At 47.8% G+C, this 26,279-nt stretch overlaps 2 protein-coding genes across 2 annotated transcripts in view; one reads left to right on the top strand and one right to left on the bottom strand.

Moving 5' to 3' along the window:
* Window positions 1-3,385: 3,385 nt before the first annotated feature.
* On the top strand, window positions 3,386-5,678 carry LOC142920524 (uncharacterized). Its single transcript, XM_076062802.1, has 2 exons — window positions 3,386-3,449; window positions 4,536-5,678. Exon 2 carries the CDS (start codon window positions 4,546-4,548, stop codon window positions 5,536-5,538), a length of 993 nt encoding a protein of 330 aa, XP_075918917.1. The 5' UTR covers window positions 3,386-3,449; window positions 4,536-4,545; the 3' UTR covers window positions 5,539-5,678.
* Window positions 5,679-13,595: 7,917 nt separating this feature from the next.
* LOC142920532 (uncharacterized) overlaps window positions 13,596-26,279 on the bottom strand; it is a 31,822-nt gene continuing 19,138 nt past the window's right edge. Inside the window, exon 4 of the mRNA XM_076062815.1 lies at window positions 13,596-13,666. Coding sequence (XP_075918930.1) covers window positions 13,596-13,666 — 71 coding nt within the window. The remainder of the gene's footprint in view (window positions 13,667-26,279) is intronic.

Genomic DNA, 26,279 nt, shown 5'->3' with positions numbered 1-26,279 from the left:
CAGTGTACACACACACAGTGACACAGTGTACACACACAGTGTATATACATAGTGTACACACACAGTGTGTGCACACGCAGTATATATACACACGCAGTATATACACACTGACACAGTGACGCACACATAGTGACACACAGTGACACAGTGACACACACAGTGACACACACAGCGACACACAGTGACACACAGTGTATACACACAGTGTACACACACAGTGTATACAAACGGTGTACACACACACTGTATACAAACAGTGTACACACAATTCTAGATTTAAAGCTTTCGTGACTGCTAGGATCCATACTCTTTGGTTCTATTCTATTAACAGACAACGGGACAAGAAGTCGCAACTCATCGAGACGCTGACCTTCCTCAAAAGATGCCGCGATCACAAGCTTAAGGGTCGTGATCTAAGCGTGGCTTCTCTCACTCCAGCGCTGTCCTCCAGGCAGTCTCGTCCCTTCACCTGATGAAGGCCGCTTGTGTTGTGGCCGAAACGTCGTGATTTTTATTTTATTTTCACCTACGTGACTTTACCCAATAGAACCAAAGAGTATAGTGTACACACACACAGTGTACACACACACACAATGTACACACACACGCAGTGTACACACAATGTACACACACAGTACACACACACACAATGTACACACACAGTGTACACACACACAGTGTACACACACACAGTGTACACACACAGTGTATACACATAGTGTACACACACACAGTGTACACACACACAGTGACACAGTGACACACACAGTGTACACACACAGTGTACACACACACAGTGTACACACACAGTGTACACACACACAGTGTACACACACAGTGTACACACACACAGTGTACACACAGTGTATACACAGTGTACACACACAGTGTACAGTGTGCACACAATGTACACACACTGTACACACACAGTGTACACACACAGTGTACACACACATTGTACATACAGTATATACACAGTGTACACACACAGGGTACACATACAGTGTATATATACACACTGTACACACACACAGTGACACACAGTGTACACACACACAGTGACACACACACAGTGACACACAGTGTACATACACACAGTGTACACACACACAGTGTACACACACAGTATATACACACAGTGTACACACACATAGTGTACACACACACACAGTGTACACATAGTGTACACACACACACACAGTGTACACACACAGTGTACACACACAGTTTACACACACAGTGTATACACAGTGTACACACAGTGAACACATACAGTGTACACACACACAGTGTATGTACACAGTGTAAACACACGTAGTGTACACACACTGTATACACAGTGTACACACAGTGTACACACACACAGTGCACACACAGTGTACACACACAGGGTACACACACAGTGTACACACACACTGTATACACAGTGTACACACACACAGTGTACACACACACAGTGTACACAGTGTACACACACACAGTGTACACACACTGTACACACTGTACACACATACAGTGTGCACACAGTGTACACACAGGGTACACACACACAGTGTACACACACACAGTGACACAGTGTACACACACAGTGTATATACATAGTGTACACACACAGTGTGTGCACACGCAGTATATATACACACGCAGTATATACACACTGACACAGTGACGCACACATAGTGACACACACAGTGACACAGTGACACACACAGTGACACACACAGCGACACACAGTGACACACAGTGTATACACACAGTGTACACACACAGTGTATACAAACGGTGTACACACACACTGTATACAAACAGTGTACACACAATTCTAGATTTAAAGCTTTCGTGACTGCTAGGATCCATACTCTTTGGTTCTATTCTATTAACAGACAACGGGACAAGAAGTCGCAACTCATTGAGACGCTGACCTTCCTCAAAAGATGCCGCGATCACAAGCTTAAGGGTCGTGATCTAAGCGTGGCTTCTCTCACTCCAGCGCTGTCCTCCAGGCAGTCTAGTCCCTTCACCTGATGAAGGCCGCTTGTGTTGTGGCCGAAACGTCGTGATTTTTATTTTATTTTCACCTACGTGACTTTACCCAATAGAACCAAAGAGTATAGTGTACACACACACAGTGTATACACACAGTGTACACACACAGTACACACACACACAATGTACACACACAGTGTACACACACACAGTGTACACACACACAGTGTACACACACAGTGTATACACATAGTGTACACACACACACAGTGTACACACACACAGTGACACAGTGTACACACACAGTGTACACACACAGTGTACACACACACAGTGTACACACACAGTGTACACACACACAGTGTACACACAGTGTATACACAGTGTACACACACACAGTGTACATACAGTGTGCACACAATGTACACACACTGTACACACACAGTGTACACACACAGTGTACACACACATTGTACATACAGTATATACACAGTGTACACACACAGGGTACACACACAGTGTATATATACACACTGTACACACACACAGTGACACACAGTGTACACACACACAGTGACACACACAGTGTATACACAATAATGTCCACGTTGTTGTTGCTGAGCTCACACACCCAAGGGAGGGAGCAATGGAAAATGAATCTAAATCAACTTAAACTCCAACTGTGTGACGTCACCACTCTGCATTACCTCATCGGCGTGAAACGCCAGGGGGAGGTGTACCTCGCTAGGACGTCATGTCACCAAGGTATTCACCCCTCCCCCGTCCACCGCGCTCTTGAGCGTGACGTCACCTCCGCCCGTGTCACTGCCGATATCGTTCCAGTGGCAATCCTTATTTGGGCAAAGCTACGCCCAGTGACTGGTGGCTCATTAACATAATATGTCCGTTAAAGCCGTTGCGAGTTTATTGCGACGGGTTCAGCGCCCACGCCCCCATCCCTCGACATATGGGCCGGCCTCATTAACATAATTTATTCAGTTAAAGAGTCGCTCGTGGGAGGAAAGTGACGTCATACTACTTCCTGCTGTCGCGAGGCAACAGGAAGCTGCTGTGTGCGCGCTTGCACTGAAATCCGAGGTGAGAAATTCTCATCGTTGTGGTGGTGGTGGTTGTTGTGGTGGTTGTTGTTTACCAAGGTAGAGCCTCTCGCTCTCTCTCGTAGGGATGTCAGTAGAGTAGCAGCGAGCATGGGAATCGATGTCCAGGTTGGAACTTTACAACGCGGGGCCTAGCTACGCGGGGCCTTGCCTCCTGCCCTCGCCTGATTGCATTCACTTTAATTATCTCGCTTAAGTTTAATTTGTCTTCACCCGGCTCGCCACTTTGTAACTTTGTTTTATTGTAAATATTCACGCAGTTTTTATTTTTTTCACCAGGCCAAGCCCGCTTGAGCTGCTATACCGCTCTTGTTATCAGAAGCGACCTGCCCACAACAACACAAGGTGAGGCTTTGTCAACGTGTGTGAATGTTTTGACTTAAAACTTTGGTGACTGCAGGAATTCATATTCTTGGTTCTTTCGGTAAAGTCACGTAGATAGGAAATAAAATTAAAATAATAAAATTAAATGAAAAATAAAAAAATGAAAATAAAGCAAAAAACCCACGAGGTTTCTATCGCAACACAAGTGGTCTTTATCTTATTGAATTTAATCTGTTATTTTTATTTTCTATCTACGTGACTTTACTGAAAGAACCAACAATACATGTGTCAATGTATCTATCGGTCAAAGACACTAAGCGCGTGCCGCTGTTGACTCTGAATGTGTGGAGGGGAACACCTTCACCACGGGGAGAGAGAGACAGAGACACGGATAGCCTCGGCTATGTTGATTGATCCTCGATTCATTACTTGGTGGAGTGAGGAAGAATTAATGCTGAGCAGATGAAGGTGGCCAGGTATGGTTCTGGTCACACCACCACCTGTTTACTCATGGCAGTGTGTGACAGTGTCAAGTTTGTGTTTGAAGTAAAGTCTATTAACTTTGTTGAACACGGAGGTTATATCAAAACAATAGTTTATTTTTGTTTTCCTCTGGAACTCTTTGTAAGAATGGAAACCGGAGGTGAACACAGCACACACATTCAGCTGAAGTCGTATCTGTTCATCCCAGCATTCAAGGACATCTGAGCCTGGATTCACACCTCTAAGTTGCGATTGAACATTGATTTATGCATTTCTGCATAACACAAATAGTATTGTTTTCAACACCCTTTGCTATGTCAGCCGAATTTAGCTTTCATAAATATTCCTTTGTAGTCAGACAGCCGAAATTGTGTGCTCGGAGTATTGGGTTAACATTCATTTTGCAGATATTGAGGGCTTCCAGGCATATTTATGACATTTCCTTTCTCATTGTGATGAATTTGGGAAACGTTTTCACTACATCATGAATATAGTAATAAGTATAGATGTGTAAGTCACTGTGTATATATGCATTCCTCTGTGCCTCGAAACTGACTTGTAAATGGCGTGGATATTCTTATTTTCTGTCTGCAGCTGACGCTTCCTCTGACGCTTCCTCTGCAGAATTGGTTTCATGGAGCAAAGGCAGCAGCTCGGTACGACAAGTCAACAATGCGACCAGCGTGCATACAGCATGGACCGGACTGGAAACTTGACACAGCACCAGAGAACTCACACAGGAGAGAAACCCTTTAAGTGCACTGTGTGTGACAAGGCATTTGCATGGCCATCAGTTCTTGAGATCCACCAGAGAACACACACAGGAGAGAAACCCTTCAAGTGTACTCTGTTCGGGAAGGCGTTTTCAGATTCATGGCATCTTGTAACACACCAGAGAACACACACGGGAGAGAAACCCTTCAGGTGCACTGTGTGCGGGAAGGCGTTTACACATTCATATCATCTTAAAGTACACCAGAGAACACACACGGGAGAGAAACCCTTCAGGTGCACGATGTGCGGGATGGTGTTTACACAGTCATATCATCTCGTATTACACCAGAGAACACACACGGGAGAGAAACCCTTCAAGTGCAGTGTTTGTGGGAAGGCATTTTCACGGTTATCTGCTCTTAAACAACACCAGAGAACACACACGGGAGAGAAACCTTTCAGGTGCACTCTGTGCGGGAAGGCGTTTGCACTTTCATCAAATCTTGAAGTACACCAGAGAACACACACGAGAGAGAAACCCTTCAAGTGCAGTGTGTGCATGCAGGCGTTCGCACAGTCATCTGGTCTTGTAAAACACCAGAGAACACACACAGGAGAGAAACCCTTCAAGTGCAGTGTGTGCGTGAAGGCGTTTGCACATTCATCTGATCTTGTAAAACACCAGAGAACACACACAGGAGAGAAACCTTTCAAGTGCAGTGTGTGCGTGAAGGCGTTTGCACATTCATCTGATCTTGTAAAACACCAGAGAACACACACAGGAGAGAAACCCTTCAAGTGTACTCTGTGCGGGAAGCCGTTTGCAGATTCATCAAATCTTCGGAGACACCAGAGAACACAAGCATCAGAAGATCCACAAGGAGCTGAGTCGGAGTCTGAAGTCAGCTTGTGAAAGTCATAGTGCCGCAATGAGCCCATCCCTCATGAAACAAGAACCGGACGAAAATCCCAGCTTGGACACTTTTAGAGGTATCGAGGTGAAATATGAAGAGGTGATGGTGAAATGTGAAGAAGTGATGAGCGATGAAGTGAAGGTAAAAAGTGAAGATGAAGATTCAACTCCAAAATGGGACCTTCACATCGTAAAGCAGGAGGAGAATTCTGACTGAGGCAGAGCGAGGCAACTCCCAGCAGTTTGTGGAAGTGGAGGTGTGGGTGGACTTGCTCCTAGACAATACAAAGTCAAGTGGAGACCCGGTAGATGTGTAAACCAGAGACGATGTCGTTACAATAGATGCACCTTTGTCACAGGCCTTTAATGACAAGAATGTGAAGTTGAACACTTTGTGGGCCCGTGGGTTGGGTCGATCTCTAACCAGGAGCAAGAGCCAATAAGCTCCCAAGCATTCACTGTTATCATAATAATTGCTTTTACATGGTGCTTGGTTAATCGCCCCAGCAACTCGGAGTTTCGTGTCGTACCTCGCCTGAAACACTCGAAGAGCATCCCCAAGTAGCAGCTGCCCCTGTGTGGCACAAGGTGGTGGCCCTGCACCGGCCTGCATGTGGACAAGAGCCTGTCAGTAGGGGGCGATGGTTGATGCGTCATCTCAGTTGTGTAGTTTGTAGGTAATGTTTAGAATTTGCTACATTTTCACTCAGACGCCAGCATGCAATGGCCTACTACAAATTGAGTTGTATCTGCGGTGATTGCTATATCGGGGAGACGAAGCGACATGTCTCTGACCGAATTCGCAAGCACAAATCAGATTTAAAACACGGCAGAACGAATTCTTCTGCCGTAGCTGATCACTGTTACAACGTTGTGGGTGATCACGATATAATTTTCTCCGATACCAAGGTTCTTTGCAAACCCACGGGTGTTTATCAGAGATTTGTTCACGAGGCAATTCAGATTTACAAACACAAACACAATTTCAACCGAGAAGATGGTTTCAATTAAGCAACCATTGGAAAGATGTTCTAAATCGAACTAAACATTAAACTAATTTTTCAATGGTACAGTATATTTTTTCAAGTAGTGGTACCCCAAACTTTCGCAGCTTCTTAAAATTCCCTTTTCACACCATCAATATGTAAACTCCCCCTCCCCCCCTCGCCGGCCTGCACATGTTCACCCCCTCTACACCGTTCATCATGCTAAGTCCGCCAATTAAATGCTAATTTTTTATGCTAATTACTTTGTCAAGGCACCTTAATTCCTCTCACACAGCTTAAAGGTCGCGGTCTGAGCTTGGCTGTGTTCACTCCAGCGCTGTCCTCGAGACAGTCTGGTCCCTTCACCTGATGAAGGCCACTTGTGTTGTGGCCGAAACGTCTTGATTTTTGTTTTATTTTTTACCTACGTGACTTTACCGAATAGAACCAAAGAGAATGGCCTACTCGTTTTGAATGACACAATAGTATGTTTTACATACACTGTGAAGCAGACTGTGCAACTTTTTTTAAAAGCTTCTTGTTAATACGATGTAACGTGATGCAGTATATTTCACTGCAGTAATCCAATTTTGTTAATATGCCTGTCAATAATTTAGAATGTATACTTGTCTGGTTTTGTGCATACCTGTAACATTTGATCTATAAGGGTCAAACATTGAATAAGTGATGTTAGGACAAAGTGTGTGTGTGTGTTTGAAAGTAACCTGTACAGAGAACTCAGGTGAGACCCGTTGTTCTTGTGATGCAGGTCAAAGGGTACTTTTGTGTTTCATGAAGCGTCTGCCTCTGGAGCAACTCATTGTCTTTGAAATAGGTAGCACACTCGGATCATTCATCAGTTACAAGGCATACCACTTAAAAGTTACATGTATAGGAGGAGGTACATTCTCTACAACACGAATTATAGTTTTGTCTTACGTGTTGAGGCCACGTGATGTGTCGAAGGCTCTCTGCCAGCTCACAGGACAGACCCAAGTTGCCATGTGCTCAATAAGATGACTGACAGGCACCACTGCACCGACTTGGTGTGGCTGACGCTTCGCTCGTTGTCGTGAGCGTCGCTCATCCGCCCTCCGTTACTGGAGGGCGACTGCCTCCAACTGCCCAGCAGCGTGCTTCACGAGCCTCCCCCACAGAGGCCGATCTTGACACCGCTGGTACCGGTCATCGGCAAGTCCACTCAACTCCACATCCTTCTGTACAGCATCAGTCCATACATCTTTAAGAGGGTTATCGAAATGCCATGCTACAGACAGATGGGCAGATATGAACGAACAGAGCTAATGCATTAACATCTCAACCTTGGTTGGAAAGCGTTAAAAAGGAATGTCTTATTTGACCTGAACTGCATATTGATTGATTTGCATGTAATTTCTAAGACAATGCAAATTTGGCCCAATATGTACAAATCTTTTCCACTAAGCATACATGTTCCAGGCAATGGCTATTCACCGTGAAACGCGATGCAGTTAAGGACAATAAAAAACAACTGTAATACAGAAATCGTGCACTCACATCAGTCTGGGTTAGCGCGTGAGAGGACCTGTAATACTATGACCTTACCAGATACGGAGACAAATTGGCATTAATGCAGATTTGAGGCTATGCGGATGCCTTTGAACCCAATGCACCCTTCAATGGTAATGCACATAATAGAGACATGCTTTGTTCACTTTTCTAAACCCATGCTTTTAAAATCATCTCAAGCAATCTTCTCTGCCAGTCATATTGCCTGATCTTATTGCACACACACTCACACGCACAAAGATCCCCTGTACAGCCTTCAACAGACTGCTGGGGCAAGTGCTGATGGTGAGCTATAAGCGCCGGCACGCACGGCACTCGAGGGGGAGGGTGGCCAACACCGCACCGGGCCGCCTTTGTCTCCCCTGGTATTTACACACCACACTAGGAAGTCATTCAAGACCACATCGATGTAGGGAAAACCCAGGACTGGTTTAAACATTTGCCACTGTTGTGTGTCATGAGCAGGAATCCAAGTTGGGTCACCGGGTTACGGAGTGCAGTGCGATAGCCACTAAATTACCGCTCCCCACTCATACACAACAACAAGAACAAAGATCCCCAGTAAAGCATTAACAGACGCTAGGGGCAAGTGCTGTTAGCGAGCACCTATGAAGGCTGGCACGGCACACGAGGGGGTGGGTAGCCAGCACCGCGCCCGGCCGCCTTTGTATCCCGAGTGGCGATGCTCACATCACACGAAGTACTCATTTTTAGGCTGAGTCGACCTAGGGAAGGCCCAGGACCGGTTCAGATAATCGTCACTGGCGGTGTTGGCCGTGAGCGGGAAACGAACCCAGGTCTCCGGGTTCGTAGCGCAGCGTAGCGCTAACCGCTGCCCTACCGCTCGTACAAAGATACGTTTAAACACGCGCACGCAAATACACATTCTGTTTGACTAACACTTCTTTCAAACCGTACGTAGCCAAACATGCTAATCGAAGGTGAATAAGGTATCAAATGGCACAAATGCAGGCGTTAAACCGTTCATACACTTAATAGACATGCTCTTTGGTTCTATTCGGCAAAGTCACGTAACAAACAAATAAAAATAAAAAATTCACGACGTTTCGGCCACAACACAAGTGGCCTTCATCAGGTGAAGGGACCGTGCTGTCATGAGGACAGCGTTGGAGTGAAAACAGCCAAGCCCAGGTCGCGTCCTTTAAGCTGTGTGGGAGGCTGTTTTCACTCCAACGCTGTCCTCATGACAGTACGGTCCCTTCACCTGATGAAGGCCACTTGTATTGTGGCCGAAACGTGAATTTTGTATTGTTTGTTACGTGACTTTACCGAATAGAACCAAAAAGTATGGATCCTTGCAGTCACGAAAGCTTTAAATCTAGAACCTAATAGACACTTATTGCAAGGTATTAAGTCCGCGGCCAACACCAGTGACGATGATCTTAACCGGTCCTGGGCCTCCCCTAGGTCGACTCAGCCTCAAATGAGTACCTGGTGATGCGGTGTGTAAACATCGCCACTGGGGAGACAAAGGCGGTCGGGCGTGGTGCTGGCCACCCACCCCCTCGTGTGCCGTGCCGACCTTCATAGGTGCTGCTGGCTAACAGCACTTGCCACTGCAGTCTGTTACAGGCTAGACGAGTAATGTGGATCTTCAGAGACCATGTGAGGTTATTGGGCAAAAGTATGCCACTGCGTTCTGGCGTCAGTCAAAATCAAAAATTTGAAAATGGCCTGCGTCAAATAATCGGCGGAAATTATGCATTGATCATTCGTGTGGCTGCTTGTAAATCTCTTTGAGAAAATAAATTATGAATATGAATTCACTCTTAGGCTGGTTAGAGGACATCAATTGATGGGTCCGCCAGCAGATGGCTTGGTTGCTGCTGCTGCTGCTGCTTTGGCTGTGGTACACAAGTACAAGACTGCGTGCGTGCCATAGTCGGGAGCGGTGGTGCAGCGGTTAGCGCCACGCTGCGCTGCGAACCAGCTCACGGCCAACACCACCGGTGACGATTATCTGAACCGGTCCTGGGCCTCCCCTAGGTCGACTCAGCCTCGAATGCGTACCTGGTGCTGTGTGTAAACATCGTCACTGGGGAGACAAAGGCGGTCCCCACAGCATCGGATGTCCCCAGCCCCGACACGCTGACGTCAATCCCTGCGCCGAGTTGACGGCGGAGGAACCCCGCGGTGTGGAGCAAGTGGATTGATGGCTGGAGATGAGGTGTGACGAGATGTGATTGGTTGCTGGAGATGAGTGGACACAGTGCGAGGCGTGACGAGATGTGATTGGTTGTTGGAGATGAGTGGACACGGTGCGAGGCGTGACGAGATGTGATTGGTTGCTGGAGATGAGTGGACACGGTGCGAGGTGTGACGAGATGTGATTGGTGGCTGGAGATGAGTGGACACGGTGCGAGGTGTGACAAGATGTGATTGGTTGCTGGAATTGAGTGGACACGGTGCGAGGCGTGACGAGATGTGATTGGTGGCTGGAGATGATGTGAAAGGGGAAGGAGAGGGATATGGGAGAGGGAGCGCAGGGATAAGAGGGCACGTCAGAGGAGGGACAAGGGGAGAGAGCTGTGGATGAAGGAGGGAGCTGTGTGTGATGGAGGCGGAGTAAACGGACTGGTACCCTGACTTGTCTCAGCGGGTTGGTGAGGAGAGCGTCCACTACAACAGCCGGAATAGCAGCAAATGAAAGCATTGGCGGTACATCGCTCGTGTGTGGTATAAGAAAAAGCTAAAATTTCGCAATAATTATTCATTTTCCTATGATGCGCAACACCCGGTCGTGAAGCATTGCGGGTGCCTCAAAATCAGTTCTCGTGATGTCGAAGCGGTCGAAAGACGAATGTTTACGTGAGCAGCTGAACACGAAGCTTCACAGTCTGTTGCCGTACAGCACCCGGCCTGATGATGATGATGATTGACTGCTTCACGTTCCAAATGGCAGATTTTGACTCCTTGTGCCCGAGACTTGGTCGGACGGTTCCTCGACACGTTTACGGAATCAAAAAGATTGCGACTCGTGGTGTCACATATTCTTGGTTCTTTCGGTAAAGTCACGTTGAGGGGAAAAACAATAAAATCATAAAATATATATGAAACAATAAAATTCTCACGACGTTTCGACTGCAACACAAGCAGTCATCATCAGGTGTTCTTGCCGTTGGTTTTCACACCTGATGATGACTGCTTGTGCTGCAGTCGAAACATCGTGAGAATTTTATTGTTTTATATATTTTTTATTATTGTTTTCCCTTCAACGTGACTTTACCGAAAGAACCAACAATACGAATCACCGCAGTCACGAAAGCTTTAAATCGTGGTGTCACGTTCGATCGGGGAAAGCGGCTGCTGAATCTGAGTGCAGCTTCTGACCGAGAGTCCTGCGGCTCCCTCAAGGGGCAATAGCGACATCATCAGACTGCTTTGTGAGGTCCGGTGTGGCACGCTGCACCGGCGTGCCGCCAATACGTCCAAACGCTGTGACTGCCGCTAGTTCCGGTGTCCTGGTCGATTCGTCCGATCCATGCATTGTTGGTGGGGGGGGGGGGTCAACCCCCACGAGGGGGACCCAGTTTGTGTGTAGGGGAGATAGAGGGGCACCTTCCTGTGCCTACTCTGATCAGACGTCAGGGGGGCGGGGGGGGGAGCGCCAGTCAATAGCCCTGAGGCAACGATTAACGGGCAAGGAGAGGAAACTGTACAGGGTAAGGGTAGGACAGTTGGAAGAAGAGAGAAGGAGGGGATTTGGTGAGTGGAGATGGGGGGGGGTTGAGCAGAAGTAGGGGGTGCAGAAAGGGGATAAGAGAGAGAGGGGAGTCTGCTGGAGCGTGGGCAACCTGCTGTGTGACCTCTTAGCGTTACCTGGGGATCATCAAGAAAGTGACCTTTGATAAGCACTGAAGTTCCTTCACCCGCGTGCGTGCTCGCAATCCGCCTTGGACGTCAATTACGCGGCTTTGTATTTAAAATACGTCGTCATGTTTTTTTTATTAGGATTAGAATGTTCAGCCGATCTTCTCTGCATCACTCCTCGTTAGTTTAACACACCTTAATATGCAGGAGACCGCAGAGCTCCAGAAATCGTTGGTGCCGACTTACCTGTGATCACTGTTACATTGCATTTATGGCTTTCATTTTGGTGATTTCGAAAACGTTTTTTTTGTTTGGCCATGTTTTTGTTTATTGTAGTATGGAGTTAGACTGATGGCCTTAATCTTAGTTGTCTTGTGGTTGTTGTTGTTGTTGTTTGACTTGCATCCCACTGGGATTTTTGCACACAGCGTTGGTGTACGGTGCTTTTTTCAGGAATATTTTGATGTTTTTTTCATGGATTTTCTGTTTGCACAGTCACACATAGTCACTTTAAGATGTATTCATGTTCATGTAACACACCTTAATATGCAGGAGACCGCAGAGCTCCAGAAATCGTTGGTGCCGACTTACCTGTGATCACTGTTACATTGCATTTATGGCTTTCATTTTGGTGATTTCGAAAACGTTTTTTTTTGTTTGGCCATGTTTTTGTTTATTGTAGTATGGAGTTAGACTGATGGCCTTAATCTTAGTTGTCTTGTGGTTGTTGTTGTTGTTGTTTGACTTGCATCCCACTGGGATTTTTGCACACAGCGTTGGTGTACGGTGCTTTTTTCAGGAATATTTTGATGTTTTTTTCATGGATTTTCTGTTTGCACAGTCACACATAGTCACTTTAAGATGTATTCATGTTCATGTTTTTGTTTTTTTGTTTGTTGCGGTTGCACCCGATTCAAGAGCCGAATGGCTCACAGGGCTATACCAAATAAATGGAACTAATGAACTAAAATGGAACCTTGTGGCCTCTCTGCCTCCCCGCTTGCCTGTGGTTCCCCCCTCGTGCCTCTGAGTCGTTCTCTCTCTTTGAGAGCGAGCGAATGCATCGAGGCGCTACAAGTCGAAATTGCATATTCGATTAAAACGATGCGTTGTAACGGTACATGACTACATTAACTCCCCCCCCCCTCTCTCTCGTCCTCGCACCTGATAGGCCCAGCGTGATGACATCACCTTTACTCCCTCTGATTAAGACCGGAACAGGAGGAGCACGTCACAATTCCGGCTGGCGCCTGATGAAGCCGGCTGTTGTAATCGCCAGCGAAACGTCGTACCCGAATTGCAAGTGTTGTGGGATGATTCTCCAATACATCGGTGTGCTCAAATAGTAACTAATTGGCACGTTTTGTTTACGTGACAAATCTTGATTTAAAGCTTTCGTGACTGCAGTGATTCATATTCTTTGTTCTTTCGGTAAAGTCACGTTGAAGGGAAACAATAAAATAATAAAATATATATAAAACAATTAAATTCTCACGACGTTTCGACTGCTTGTGTTGCAGTCGAAACGTGAGAATTTTATTGTTTTATTATTTTATTGTTTCCCTTCAACGTGACTTTACCGAAAGAACCAAGAATATGTGACAAATCTTACCAGTCGGCTGTGTCGGGTGGTGGCGGGTTTAACGACAGATTGATGTTTCTTATGTAGGTTGGCACTATGAGTTTTATTGTTCATGAATCTCGGGCCCTCTTTAGCTTCTCGGGGCCCCTGAGCTTTTGCTCCGCTGTGCCGAGCGCCACCACTGGACCCGCCCCATGCCATTACGACGAAGGTGCACGTATGTGATGCATCGCCATGACTTACTGAGGGCGGACGCTCTGTGCCTCTTCAAGATCAGTGACGGATGAAAATCCATCATGCGGCGCGCACCGACGCGAGTTACGTACAAGACGCAAGGAGCACCGTGAGATATTGCACCCAGCATCGTTACCCACCACGGCAAGAGGCACGCACGTTCTCTCGAAATAACTCTTCAGACCAAGATGCATCGTCGTATTACCCAATATTGGAATATGGTCGTTAATTCAATGTGTGTCTGGGGAGGAGCGGTGGCAGGAGTGCTTGTTACACTGCGGGCTAAACCTGGTGACCTGGGTCTGATTCTTAACAGCATCTAACATCAGGAGCTAGTGAGGCCTGAACGGGTCCAGGTCCTCCACCAGGTAGTTAATATCTCACGATGGCGAGTTGTTAACTACCTCGCCCTGGTATACAGGAGGTGTCTGAGTGTTTCTCTCCGTGGGCGCGTGGATTTTTCTCTAGTCCCCACGGTTTTGTTCCCTCCACATTTAGAAACGCGCCTTTAGAGTGCTCGGCTGCTTTAAATTTCCACGTGATAAGCCAATTCATCTTCTTTGGTTCTTTCGGTAAAGTCACCATGTAGAATGAGAATAAATAATAAAATAACACAAATAAAATTCTCACGACGTTTCGCCCACAACGCAAGCGGCCTTCTTCAGGTGAAAGGTACAGAACTGTCGGGACGACAGAGCTTATTGTGTTATTTTATTATTTTATTCTCATTCTACGTGACTTTACCAAAATAACCAAAGAAGATGAATCCTTGCAGTCACGAAAGATTCAAATCGAAATATAAGCCAATTCGTTTGAGCTATCATTTGTGGCCAGGTCGCTTCTGACAAAAGAGCTATACAGGTCAGTGGACCTCATTTGGCAACATAAAATAATTTTAGCTTATACTATAGTTTTGGAAGTACAGTCAAGAAAATGTTACGACTAGCACGGTATGGGGAGGCCTTTATCCAGCAGCGGATTGAGAATGACTCAAAGTAATGCTTTTTTTTACGGGAGGTCACTGAGTACTTAACCAGATGAGACTCAAACTTTCCATTAAGGATCGCGGATAGCTGATGAACCTACTTGACGTACGACCTCCTCCTGGGCGTATCGTTACAATTGTTGAGGAGTTCCCAATGACGACTCGGAGACGGCTTGAAGGTAAGGGCTTTCGCCAAATGTTTATTAAGTGTATCACAATAGCACAAAGGGTGTGGCAAACTCCCAGGGGTTAGGGGTCCCACACGAAGTCCTGGTCCAGCCCGGCTAGCTCCGGTCTCTCTCCCTCGAGTCGGATGGGGGAACTTGTCAACCCCACCGACCGGGAAGAGCGGCGCCTCCTACGGCTACCACCGGCTTCACTTCTGACTCTCGTCGATCCCTCTCTACCCCTGGTTCCCTCTCCACCCTTCTCACTCCACCCATTCCCACGGTGACCCCGCCTTCGTCACGGGGGTCCCCCTTAAATACTAGAGGAGACGTGACGTCATCGAGCCGCCCAGCACGTGTGACGCCACATTCCGTGACGTCATCGCACTGGATGGCACACATGACGTCACATCCCCATTTTATTCCTCTACACATACACACAGTGTGCACACACAGTGTACACACAGTACACAACAACAACAACAACAACCGCCATTCGCCACTAAGTGGCGGTGACATCACCACGACGCTTGTGCCAGGCTATGTGCACCCTGAGGCCACGTGAAGTGTCGAACGCCCGCTGGCAGGAGGTCACGGGGCAGACCCAGGTGCCACGGGTCGACTGACTGAGATGACTGGCTGATGCACCACCTGTGCCCCCTACTGTGCCAACCTGCTGTGCTTTAGCCACCCGGCGCTCCGCTCGCTGTTGTGAGCGTCGCTCCTCCGCCCTCCGTTGTTGTTGGAGGGCGACTGCCTCCAACTGCCCAGTAGCATCCTTCACGAGCCTCCTCCACAGAGGCCGATCTTGACACCGCTGGTACCAGTCATCGGCAAGTCCACTCAGCTCCACGTCCTCCTGTACCACATCACTCCATCTCTTCTCTAGCCCGTGCCGCGCCCGCTTAGCCCCCTCAATCCGGCCAAACAAAAGCTGTTTCGGCATGCGGTGGCTGGGCATGCGGGCTACATGACCCAGCCATCGCAGCCTTGCCTGCCGGAGGAGCTCACCGATGGGACCCTGCCCAGATCTTTCAAGGATTTGTGAGCTCCTCACACAATCCAGTCTGGTTAAACCCAGGATGGATCGTAGGCAGGCCAGCCTAAATGTTTCTAACCGGCAAAGATGTTCCATTAGGGGGGTCCACGTTTCGCAAGCGTAGAGAAGGGAGGGAATGACCGTGGCCGAGAAGACCTGAAGCTTAGTGCGGAGCGACAGACCAGGTAGCTTCCACACAGCGTTACGCAACCGATGAAAAGATATTGCCGCTCGACTGATTCGGAGTGAGACCTCTGCTGTTAAACTGGTGCCAGTCATAAGCACACTGCCCAGGTATGGGAAACTCTCCACTCTCTCCACAACTGCCCCATCACCGATTGGGAGTTGTGGGGGTGGAGTGTCCGATGGTACAAAATACCCAGGCAGGTGCTTGGTTTTGGTGGGGCTGATGGTAAGGCCCCACCTCTTAGTGGCACGCTCCAGTCTCAGCAGCAGCGTCTCCAACTCCTCCTCTGACTGAGCAGCTATTACCAAGTCATCAGCATACATAACGTGGTTGAGCAATAGGGAGCCATCCCTTGACCGCACCCGGGCATCGATTAGCCTCCCATTATATCTGTACCATATGGAGATTCCCCCGGTACAGCTATTGAAGGCTTCACGAACTACGTGGTCAAAATAGATGTTAAATAATGTGGGAGCCAGAGGACATCCCTGTCGCACCCCAAGGTGTACAGGGAATGGCTCTGACTCCCGGCCACGTAGTTTTACCCGGGCCCGCTCACCATCATGAAGGTCCTTAATGATCGTGAGCAGAGGGTCAGGTACTCCAAAAGCACGAAGAACGACCCAGAGCCCAGGCCTACTGATGGTATCATAGGCCTTGACCAGGTCAATAAAGCAGAGATGTAGGTCTTGTTGGAATTCCCTACACCTCTGCTGTAGCAGACGGACAGAAAATATGGCATCTGTGCAGGACCGCCCTTTCCTGAAACCGCATTGGGGCTCCGCAAGCCTCTCCTCAGCGTGCCTGGCAAGGCGATGCTGAATAATCCTTGCCAGGACCTTTCCCGGCACACTGAGGAGTGAGATGCCCCTGTAGTTGTTACAGTCTGTGCGGTCCCCCTTCTTAAAAAGGGGGACCACCAGGGCATCCTTCCAATCCTGCGGAACCCGTCCAGTGGTCCAGACTGTTGTTATGATGTCATATAGGGCAGTCTGTGCACAAACGCCACCCTCCCTCAGCATTTCGCTTGGAAGATCATCTCTGCCCGCTGCCTTTCCTGGTCTCAGACTCCGGATCGCCTTCAATACTTCCTCAGCAGATGGCACCTCAGCCAGCCGCTCACAGGGGGTGACTTCATCCAATATTTGAGGCACCGCAGCCTCAGCAGGGTCATCCTCACTTTGTGCCACGATGTTTTCCTGGCTGAGGGATTTTCCCTCCCCCAGGACCTCACAGAAATGCTCAGCAAATCTGCGAACCTGTTCCTGGGGGTCGGAAATTGGATCGCCGTTTTTTCCCCTAATGATGGTAATAGGTGTGGCGCTGCAGGTTACTTTTTTGATGGAGTTAAATAGAGATTTGTGATCACGGGCCACTGAGGCAGACTCCATCTCCTCAGCAACCCGCGACCACCACCCATCCTTGCAGCGCCTCACAGCTCTCCGAACCTCCGAGCGAAGGCTGCGGTAAGCCTCCTCATTCTCTGACGTGGGACTCTGTAGCCGATGACAGTGGGCCTGTCGCTTTTTCTCAACCATCGTGAACAACTCCTCTGTCATCCAGGGTGTCTGGGGAGGTCTGGACCGCGTACCCAAAGCAGCCATTGCAGCTGCATGAGTCACAGTCCTAAACCTCGCCCATTTACCCTCGACATCAGGAGGAGTCGGGGACGATGCCAATCCCAGCCGCAAGCGATGATGAAATTCTCGTTTGCAACTTTCATCAGATAACTGAGACCAGGCCACTTTAGGTTGGAATGGGGTCCTGGGTGTACACCCACCACCGGAGTGGAAGAATGGCAGGCGCATCTTACAGATGACTAGTCGATGGTCAGAGGGCAGATCAGCTCCACGGTAGGTCCTGGTGTCAAGGACATGGGCTCGCATTCGCTGGTCCGTCACTATGTAGTCCAGCAGATGTTCTTGCTTGGACCCGGCATGCATCCATGATGTTGTGTGGATGCGCCGATGCCGGAACAGCGTGTTGGTAATTACAAGCCCATGGGCTGCACAAAAATCTAGCAGCCTCCTACCGTTGTTATTGAGCTGATCCGGCCCATGCCCTCCAATCACTCCAGGCCAGGTGCCAGTATCATGACCAACTCGGGCATTGAAGTCACCCAACATGATGACTCTATCCCGAGGGGCCACTTTAGCCAGCACCTGTGACAGGAGGTCATAGAAGGCATCTGACTCATCGGCTTTGCCTGCATCCCTCCACGGATGTTCATCTTCGGTGGGGGCATAAGTAACCACGACCACCATTCCTCGCCTCCGGTTGATGGGAAGGCGAGCCCAAAGTAGCCTGGGGCTTACAGCTTCCCACACCTCACCGCCACGCTCCCACGCCCCCTTCATTCTTTTGTTCAAAAGAAGACCCACACCCTGTTGTTTGGCAGTCTGCTGCCCCGAGTAGAGGACTGTCCACCCCTCATGGTGGCAGGAGCCAGAGCAGGTCCACCGGACCTCCTGAATGCCGCATAGATCCAGGCGGTACCGGTCCAGCTCCCGACAGAGGAGTGGCAGCCTCTCCTCTGCAGTGAGCGTTCGAACATTCCACGTGGCCAACCGTAGTGGCTTTTCGTTGTTTCTGGAGTAGCCCCGAGGGTAGGTATTCAATCTCCTGGCTCCGCCAATTGGGGTTTGGCCAGGAGACGTCATAGACGCCTGGCCCCCCGGGGCCTCCGGCACAAGCTTAGTTGTTACATATTTAAGTTTAATTCGTAGTTTCGTGGTAATTAATTGAAGGTGGAGGGGTTACCAGCCCCTCGCACCCGTCCAGAGCCCCCGTTTAGCCCCTGTGGTGGATACATATGCCATGAGGGGAGGAGCCAATCAAAATTGGATCTCCCCCCACAGCGCTGTCCACGACAGAGTTGCCCGTCCGGCACCGCGAGGAGGTAGGGGGTTGTTTTGCCGTACAGTACACACACAGTGTGCACACACACAATGTACACACACACAGTTTATACACAGTGTACACACACACAGTTTACAAATTGAGTTGTACCTGCGGTGATTGCTATATCGGTGAGACAAAGCGACATGTCTCTGACCGAATTCGCGAGCACAAATCAGATTTGAAACACGGCAAAACGAATTCTTCTGCCGTGGCTGATCACTGTTACAACGCTGTGGGGGATCACGATATAATTTTCTCTGATACCAAGGTTCTTTGCAAACCCACGGGCTTTTATCAGAGATTTGTTCATGAAGCAATTCAGATCTACAAACACAGACGCAATTTCAACCGAGAGGATGGTTTCAAATTAAGCAACCATTGGAAAGATGTTCTAAATCGAACTAAACATTAAACTAATTTCAATGATACAGTATATTTTTTCAAGTAGTGGTACCCCAAACTTTCGCAGCTCTTATAAATTCCCTTCACACGATCAATAGGTAAACTCCCCCTCCCCCCTTCCCCCCGCGGCAAACGGCACGTACACCACCTCTTTCCTAAAATCCGCCAATCAAATGCTAATTTTTATGCAAATTTCTTTGTCAGAACACCTTGTTTGCTCGCACACAGTTTAAAGGTCCGCTGTCTGAGCGTGGTTGTGTTTCGCTAAATTCTCCTATTTGAGGAGTACTAGGTGCCTCGGTGAATGTATATGCTCTGACTTTAACATAGCTATTTCTGTGACCTGTTACAAGCTAATCACTCAGCTATTTCAATGCTAAATTCTATGCTAATTCCTTGGTCAAGGGGTACCTCTGCGGATGTGTATACTTTAACTTAGCTATTTCAATGAGCCATTTCAATGCTAAATTATATGCTAATTCCTTTGTCAAGGCACTTGGTGTTTTTCTTCTCACACAGCTTAAAGGTCGTGATCTAAGCGTGGCTTCTCTCACTCCAGCGCTGTCCTCCAGACAGTCTCGTCCCTTCACCTGATGAAGGCCGCTTGTGTTGTGGCCGAAACGTCGTGATTTTTTGTTATTTTATTTTCACCTACGTGACTTTACCCAATAGAACCAAAGAGTATAATTTATTCATTTCTAGATTTAAAGCTTTCGTGACTGCTAGGATCCATACTCTTTAGCCATTAGCCCTGAGAGCCTGGTGTACGTGCTTGAGTTCACTGGTAATGTGTTCCTGGTCGGAAATGCATTGGGCTCTATGGTATAGAGTCTTGATGAGGGAGTTCTTCTGGGATGGATGGTGGTGGGAATTCGGTTTCAAGTAAGTATCTGTATGGGTAGCTTTCCTGTAGACAGAGTGGCTCATTGAACCATCATGTCTTTTTTTAATTAAGACATCCAAAAAGGGTAGTTTGCCATCTTTTTCGACCTCCATGGTAAATCTGATGGCTGGGTGTATGGAATTGATGTGGTCGCGGAATTGGTCTAGAGCAGGCTGGCCATATGGCCAGCCGTCACGAAAGCTTTGAATCGAAATTTAACCGCCTCTACGGGGAGGGATTCCACACATCCTTAAGATCATTCAACAGACTTCGGGATAAGAAGGCTCAACTAATCGAGTCTCTCACCTTTCTGAAGAGATGCCGCGACTCTAAGGTAATACCAACCGCATTTACACTAACCTCTGCTGTTGCAACTTCTCTCAATGCAAAACGAATTCTAGCTAGAACTAGCTTCGCTCTTATCTCGGAAAAAATCAGACTTACACGCACCGAACTCGATCAGTTAGACAAGACACTCTACAAATCACACTTAAAATTGACAGCAACAATGTCTACATCGGATTGGGAACATGTAGACAATATGACTACTTCTTCGGCTGCCACTATGTCGAACAAATGTAGGGACAATTTGATTTCCAAATTCAATCACCTCTCCAGCAAAAAATCGGAACCACACACCGAAAAGATAGACGTCAACAAAGTCGTAATTAATCGCAGTAACAGATGTGTAGTCATTTCTGTGACCAGTCACTAGCTAATCACTCAGTTGTTTCAATGCTGGATTCGCCTAGTTATTTCAATGCTAAATTCTCCTGTTTGATTTGTACTAAGGGCCTCGGTGAATGTGTATGCTCTGACTTTAACGTAGCTATTTCTGCAGCAGGTACAAGCTCTATTTCTGCAGCAGGTACAAGCTAATCACTCAGCTATCTCAATGCTAAATTCTATGCTAATTCCATTGTCAAGGGGTGCCTCTGCGGATGTGTATGCCTTAACTTAGCTATTTCAATGCTAAATTCTATGCTAATTCCTTTAACAATGGGTGCCTCTGCGGGTGTGTATGCTTTAACTTTTAACATAGCTATTTCTGTGACCAGTCACAAGCTAATCATTCAGCCATTTCAATGCTAAATTATATGCTAATTCCTTTGTCAAGGCGCTTTGTTCCTCTCACACAGCTTAAAGGCCGTATCTGAACGTGGCTCTTTCACTCCAGCGCTGTCCTACCAGACAGTCTCGCCCCCTTCACCTGATAAAGGCCGCTTGTGTTGTGGCCGAAACGTCGTGAGAATATTATTGTGTTATTTTATTTTATCAATTTATTATTTTATTATCATTCTACGTGACTTTACCGAAAGAACCAAAGAAGATGAATCATTGCAGTCACGAAAGCTTTAAATCGAAATTTAATAGATGTTACTGCAAACACAAACTGTACACTGTCACTGGGTAAACAGGCGGTGACGTGTCTAGAATCACGCCTGGCCACCTTCATCTGCTCAGCATTAATGCTTCCTCACTCCACCAAGTAATTAATTGAGGATCAACGAACATATCAGAGGCTAACTGGAGTTTGCGTGTCTCTCTCCGTGGTGAGATGTTAACTACCTCACCTGGTATACAGGAAGTCGTGGGTTCGATCCCGACCCTGATGCCTGCTGTATATTTGGAGTTTGCGCGTCACTCCGTTTAGCGTCTTTGACCGATAGACATTGACACACGTATTCTTGTTGATTTCGGTAAAGTTACGTAGATAGAAAATAACATTAACAGATAATACAATTACATTAAATAAAGACCACTTGTGTTGCGATCAAAACGACGTGAGTTGTTTTGCTTTATTTGCAATTTATTTCATTGTTATTTTAATTTAATTTTCTATCTACGTGACTTTACCGAATAAACCAAGAATATTAATTCCTGCAGTCACCAAAGTTTTAAGTCAAAACATTCACACACGTTGACAAAGCCTCACCTTGTGTTGTTGTGGGCAGGTCGCTTCTGATAACAAGAGCGGTATAGCAGCTCAAGCGGGCTTGGCCTGCTAACAAAAGAAAATAAAAACTGCGTGAATATTTACAATAAAACAAAGTTACAAAGTGGCGAGCCGGGTGAAGACAAATTAAACTTAAGCGAGATAATTAAAGTAAACGCAATCAGGCGAGGGCAGGAGGCAAGGCCCCGCGTGGCTAGGCCCCGCGTTGTAAAGTTCCAACCTGGACATCGATTCCCGTGCTCGCTGCTACTCAACTTACATCCCTACGAGAGAGGCTCTACCTTGGTAAACAACAACAACCACCACCACAACAACCACAACTGCAATGAGAATTTCTCACCTCGGATTTCAGTGCAGGAAGCTACCTCGTGACGGCACGCGGCAGCAGGTGACATGACGTCACATCCGGGGTACGAGACACGCTCCTCCCACAATGAGCTGCTCCGTAAATAAATAAGTTATTGAATGAATAAATTATGTTAATGTTATCCGTCCCATATGTCGTGGGGTGCTGAACCCGTCGCAAAAAAAACTCGCGACGGCTTTAACGAATACATTGTTAATGAGCCGCCAGTCACTGGGCATAGCTTTGCCCAAATAAGGATTGGCACTGGAACGATATCGGCAGTGACCCAAGCGGAGGTGACGTCATGTTCAAGAGCGCGGTGGACAGGTGAATACCTTGGTGACATGACGTCACTAGCGAGGGACACCTCCCTCTGGCGTTTCACACCGATGAGGTGATGCTGAGTAGTGACGTCACAGAGCGGGATTGGAGTTTAAGTTGATTTAGATTCATTTTCCATTGCTCCCTCCCTTGAACTCAGCAACAACAACGTGGACATTGCATCCCACTGGGATTTTTAGCACACAGCGTTGGTGTACGGTGCTTTTTTCAGGAACATTTAGCTGTTTTTTTCATGAATTTTCTGTTTGCAGAGTCACACAAAGTAGTCACTTTAAGATGTGTTTCTTGTTCGGGTTTGTGTTTGTTGTGGTTGCACTTGATTCAAGAGCCGAATGGCTCACAGGGGTATACCAAAAAATATACTGAAATTATTGTGTACACTCTGTGTGTGTGTACACTGTGTGTGTGTGCACTGTGTGTGTACACTGTGTGTGTGTACACTGTGTGTGTGTGCACTGTGTGTGTGTACACTGTGTGTGTACACTGTGGGGGGCACAGTCATCTCAGTCGACCAATGGGCATCTTTTCATCAATTTATTATTTTCCAATTTTCTGGTTTTTGTTATTTTCTATTTACGTGACTTTACCGAAAGAACCAAGAATGTGGTAGCACATTCTCTATTCATTGCAGACGTTCCAGGTTAAAATCCGACAGGCACACCTGGCTACCCCAGTAACATTCACCACAATATGCGGAGTCTGCTAAACGGCAGATGTAAAACATAACGTCGCGTCACTCACAACGCACAGGTCATTGCATGTTGGTGTCACGGTCAAAATTGTGGCAATTCCAAACATTATCCAGAAACTCCACAACGGAGACACGCACCACCTGTACCAACGATGGAGTCGCAGGGACAGACGTTCGATTACGTTGGAATCGATCTGCAGACGGCCAGCAGCTCCGTGTCGCCTTATCTCGATCCCGCAATCCCAACCAGGTGAAAGTCCGCATTGAACCGAACCCCCGGCAAGGCCATCGTCTACTTAACGACGAGAGAAAATTCACACGAAATGTCGTTTTCAATGAATAAGCTTTTAATGAAGAAATACAACTATACAATTCAAGACATAATACAATTAAAAGCTCTTTCTTTTTCACACTTCAAGATGGAGCATCGGGAGTTTGTGTGGAGGTGTCGTTCGCGTGCAATTTTTTTCGTGACTTTCCTGGCCCAAGGCCGCAAATGGTTGTGAGGGGCGCCGCAGGCGGTCAGGCTTGCTTCAACCCTTGGTCGTGAACATCCAGACGTGAATCAGCAAGGAGCATTTCAAATTTACACGCGACGCTGAGTGTCTCTCCCCGTGTCTCTGTATCCTAGTTGTCTCTGTCTCTTTCCCGTGTCTCTCCGTGTCTCTCTCCCCGTGTATGTCTCTTAGTGTCTCTTCGTGTCTCTTTCCCGTGTCTCTTTCCCGTGTCTCTCCCCGTGTCTCTCTCTCCAAACACGAACGATACAACACGACGTTCGGAGTGCAAAGTTGAGAGAGAGAGAAATGAGCATTTTCCCGGCGGGCGTAACTGGGTGGGGCCGTGGGCTTCCAGTTACTGTAGCGGCCTAGTGCGTGCTCCGTCCACTGCTGCCCTGAGGGAAAGCCGCGCTCTCTCCACTGCTGCCCTGGGGCAGAGCCGTGCTCTGTCCACTGCTGCCCTGGGGTGGGGTCGTGCTCTCTTCGCTGCTGCCCTGAGGGAGAGCCGTGCTCTCTCCACTGCTGCCCTGAGGCAGGGTCATGCCCGTCCACTGCTGCCCGGAGGGAGCCCCGTGCTCTCCACTACTGGCTTGAGGGAGAGCCGCACTATCTCCACCACTGCCGTGAGGGAGCCAGACTCTCTCTCCTCTGCTGCCCTGAGGCAGGGTTGTGCTCCGTCCACTGCTGCCCTGAGGGAGAGCCGTGCTCTGTCCACTGCTGCCCTGAGAGAGAGTCGCGCTCTCTCCACTGCTCCTGCCCCGAGATGTCGCGGGCGCTGCCCCAGAGCAAGGAGGTGCTGCTGCAGTCGTTCAACAAGCGGCTCAAGGACGACGTGCACTCCATCCTGGACAACTTCACGGAGATCATTCGAGACGACAAAGGGTTGTGAATGAAGAGTCCCCTGTGTGGGCTTCAGTGGGGCTGTCTGGACGGGCAGCAGAGACACGAGAGGCCAAGAAACGACATTCCAGTTGTGGGCTGAGCTCAAGGAGGGCTAACTCGAGCACCATCCTGCGACGGGGAAAGGAGGCGGTGCAAGCGGTTCACCCAAGCCCACAACAGCCAAGAATCTGCTGTCTGGGAGAGGGGGGTGGGCGCTGTTAAACTCTAGCACGTGGGCGAGAAGCCGTGCATGTGTGACGAGTGCGGCAAGACGTTTTTCTCACGCTCGGCCTACAAGTATATATATTTTTCTATTCCACTTGTGTGTAAATCTGTGTATACCCGGATATTTTAGAGATGGCAATTCTCCTGCTGTGTGTCCTACTGCTGTCCCTCCCGGCCATATCTAGTGCCACATTCAACTCTACAAACGGCTACCCTCGTTATTTTGCGTCAATACTTGTTGCTCGACTTGCCACTACACCTGCAAATGAAACAGCTCATAGACACTTTTACACTCCATCATTGTATCCTTTTAAACCCTATCTTTGTCCCATTACTTCACCAGCACTCCTTCCAAACTTCATTCTGCTGTTAAAAATAACACCATCTGCGAGCTGCTGCTATTCGTCCAAGGTTCGCCGCTCTTCATCCTTTCACAGAAAATACTTATGCAAACTGTTCATTCTACTTTTCTTATTTCTGGGTGGTATTGAGCTTCATCCTGGCCCAAATGAAAAGAGCTCGTAAAATTCTGTAGATTTTTCTGGCAGGAAAGGTGTTGGTGTTCTACATGTCAACATCAGAGGGCTTGTGATTAAATTAAGTCAACTAAAACTAGAAGTGGCAAATCTTGACCCGGACATTTGTTGCCTAACAGAAACATTTCTCACTCCTGCCGTCAATGACTTGCAGATTACGATTGAAAACTACCTTTTTCGGCTTGACCGAGGATCTAAAGGAGGTGGAATTGCCATCTATGTTCGTAACACTATTGCATGTTCACCAGCTCACTCCTTGTTTAAAAAATGTTGCTTTGAAGGTCTGGCTCTCAGAATAACTCTCCCAAATAATCAACAGATATTGGTAGTGTGCTGCTATAGACCGCCTTGTGGGAAGGATGTTGAAGCTGCATCGGCACTGAGAGAGCTTTTTGGGGGCCTCCCTAAAGGTGAAATAATTTTAGTGGGTGATCTAAATTGGAATTGGCTAAACCCGCCGGCCGTGGCCACAAATTTTACAGATGAATTTAACATGTTTCAATTAATAAATGTCCCCACA

The sequence above is a fragment of the Petromyzon marinus genome, unplaced genomic scaffold (assembly GCF_048934315.1).
Source record: "Petromyzon marinus isolate PM22_M1 ecotype Great Lakes invasive population unplaced genomic scaffold, UKy_Petmar_22M1.pri1.0 PM_G_Scaffold_72, whole genome shotgun sequence".
Taxonomy (NCBI): domain Eukaryota; kingdom Metazoa; phylum Chordata; class Hyperoartia; order Petromyzontiformes; family Petromyzontidae; genus Petromyzon; species Petromyzon marinus.
This window is presented reverse-complemented; position numbering and strand designations above follow the sequence as displayed.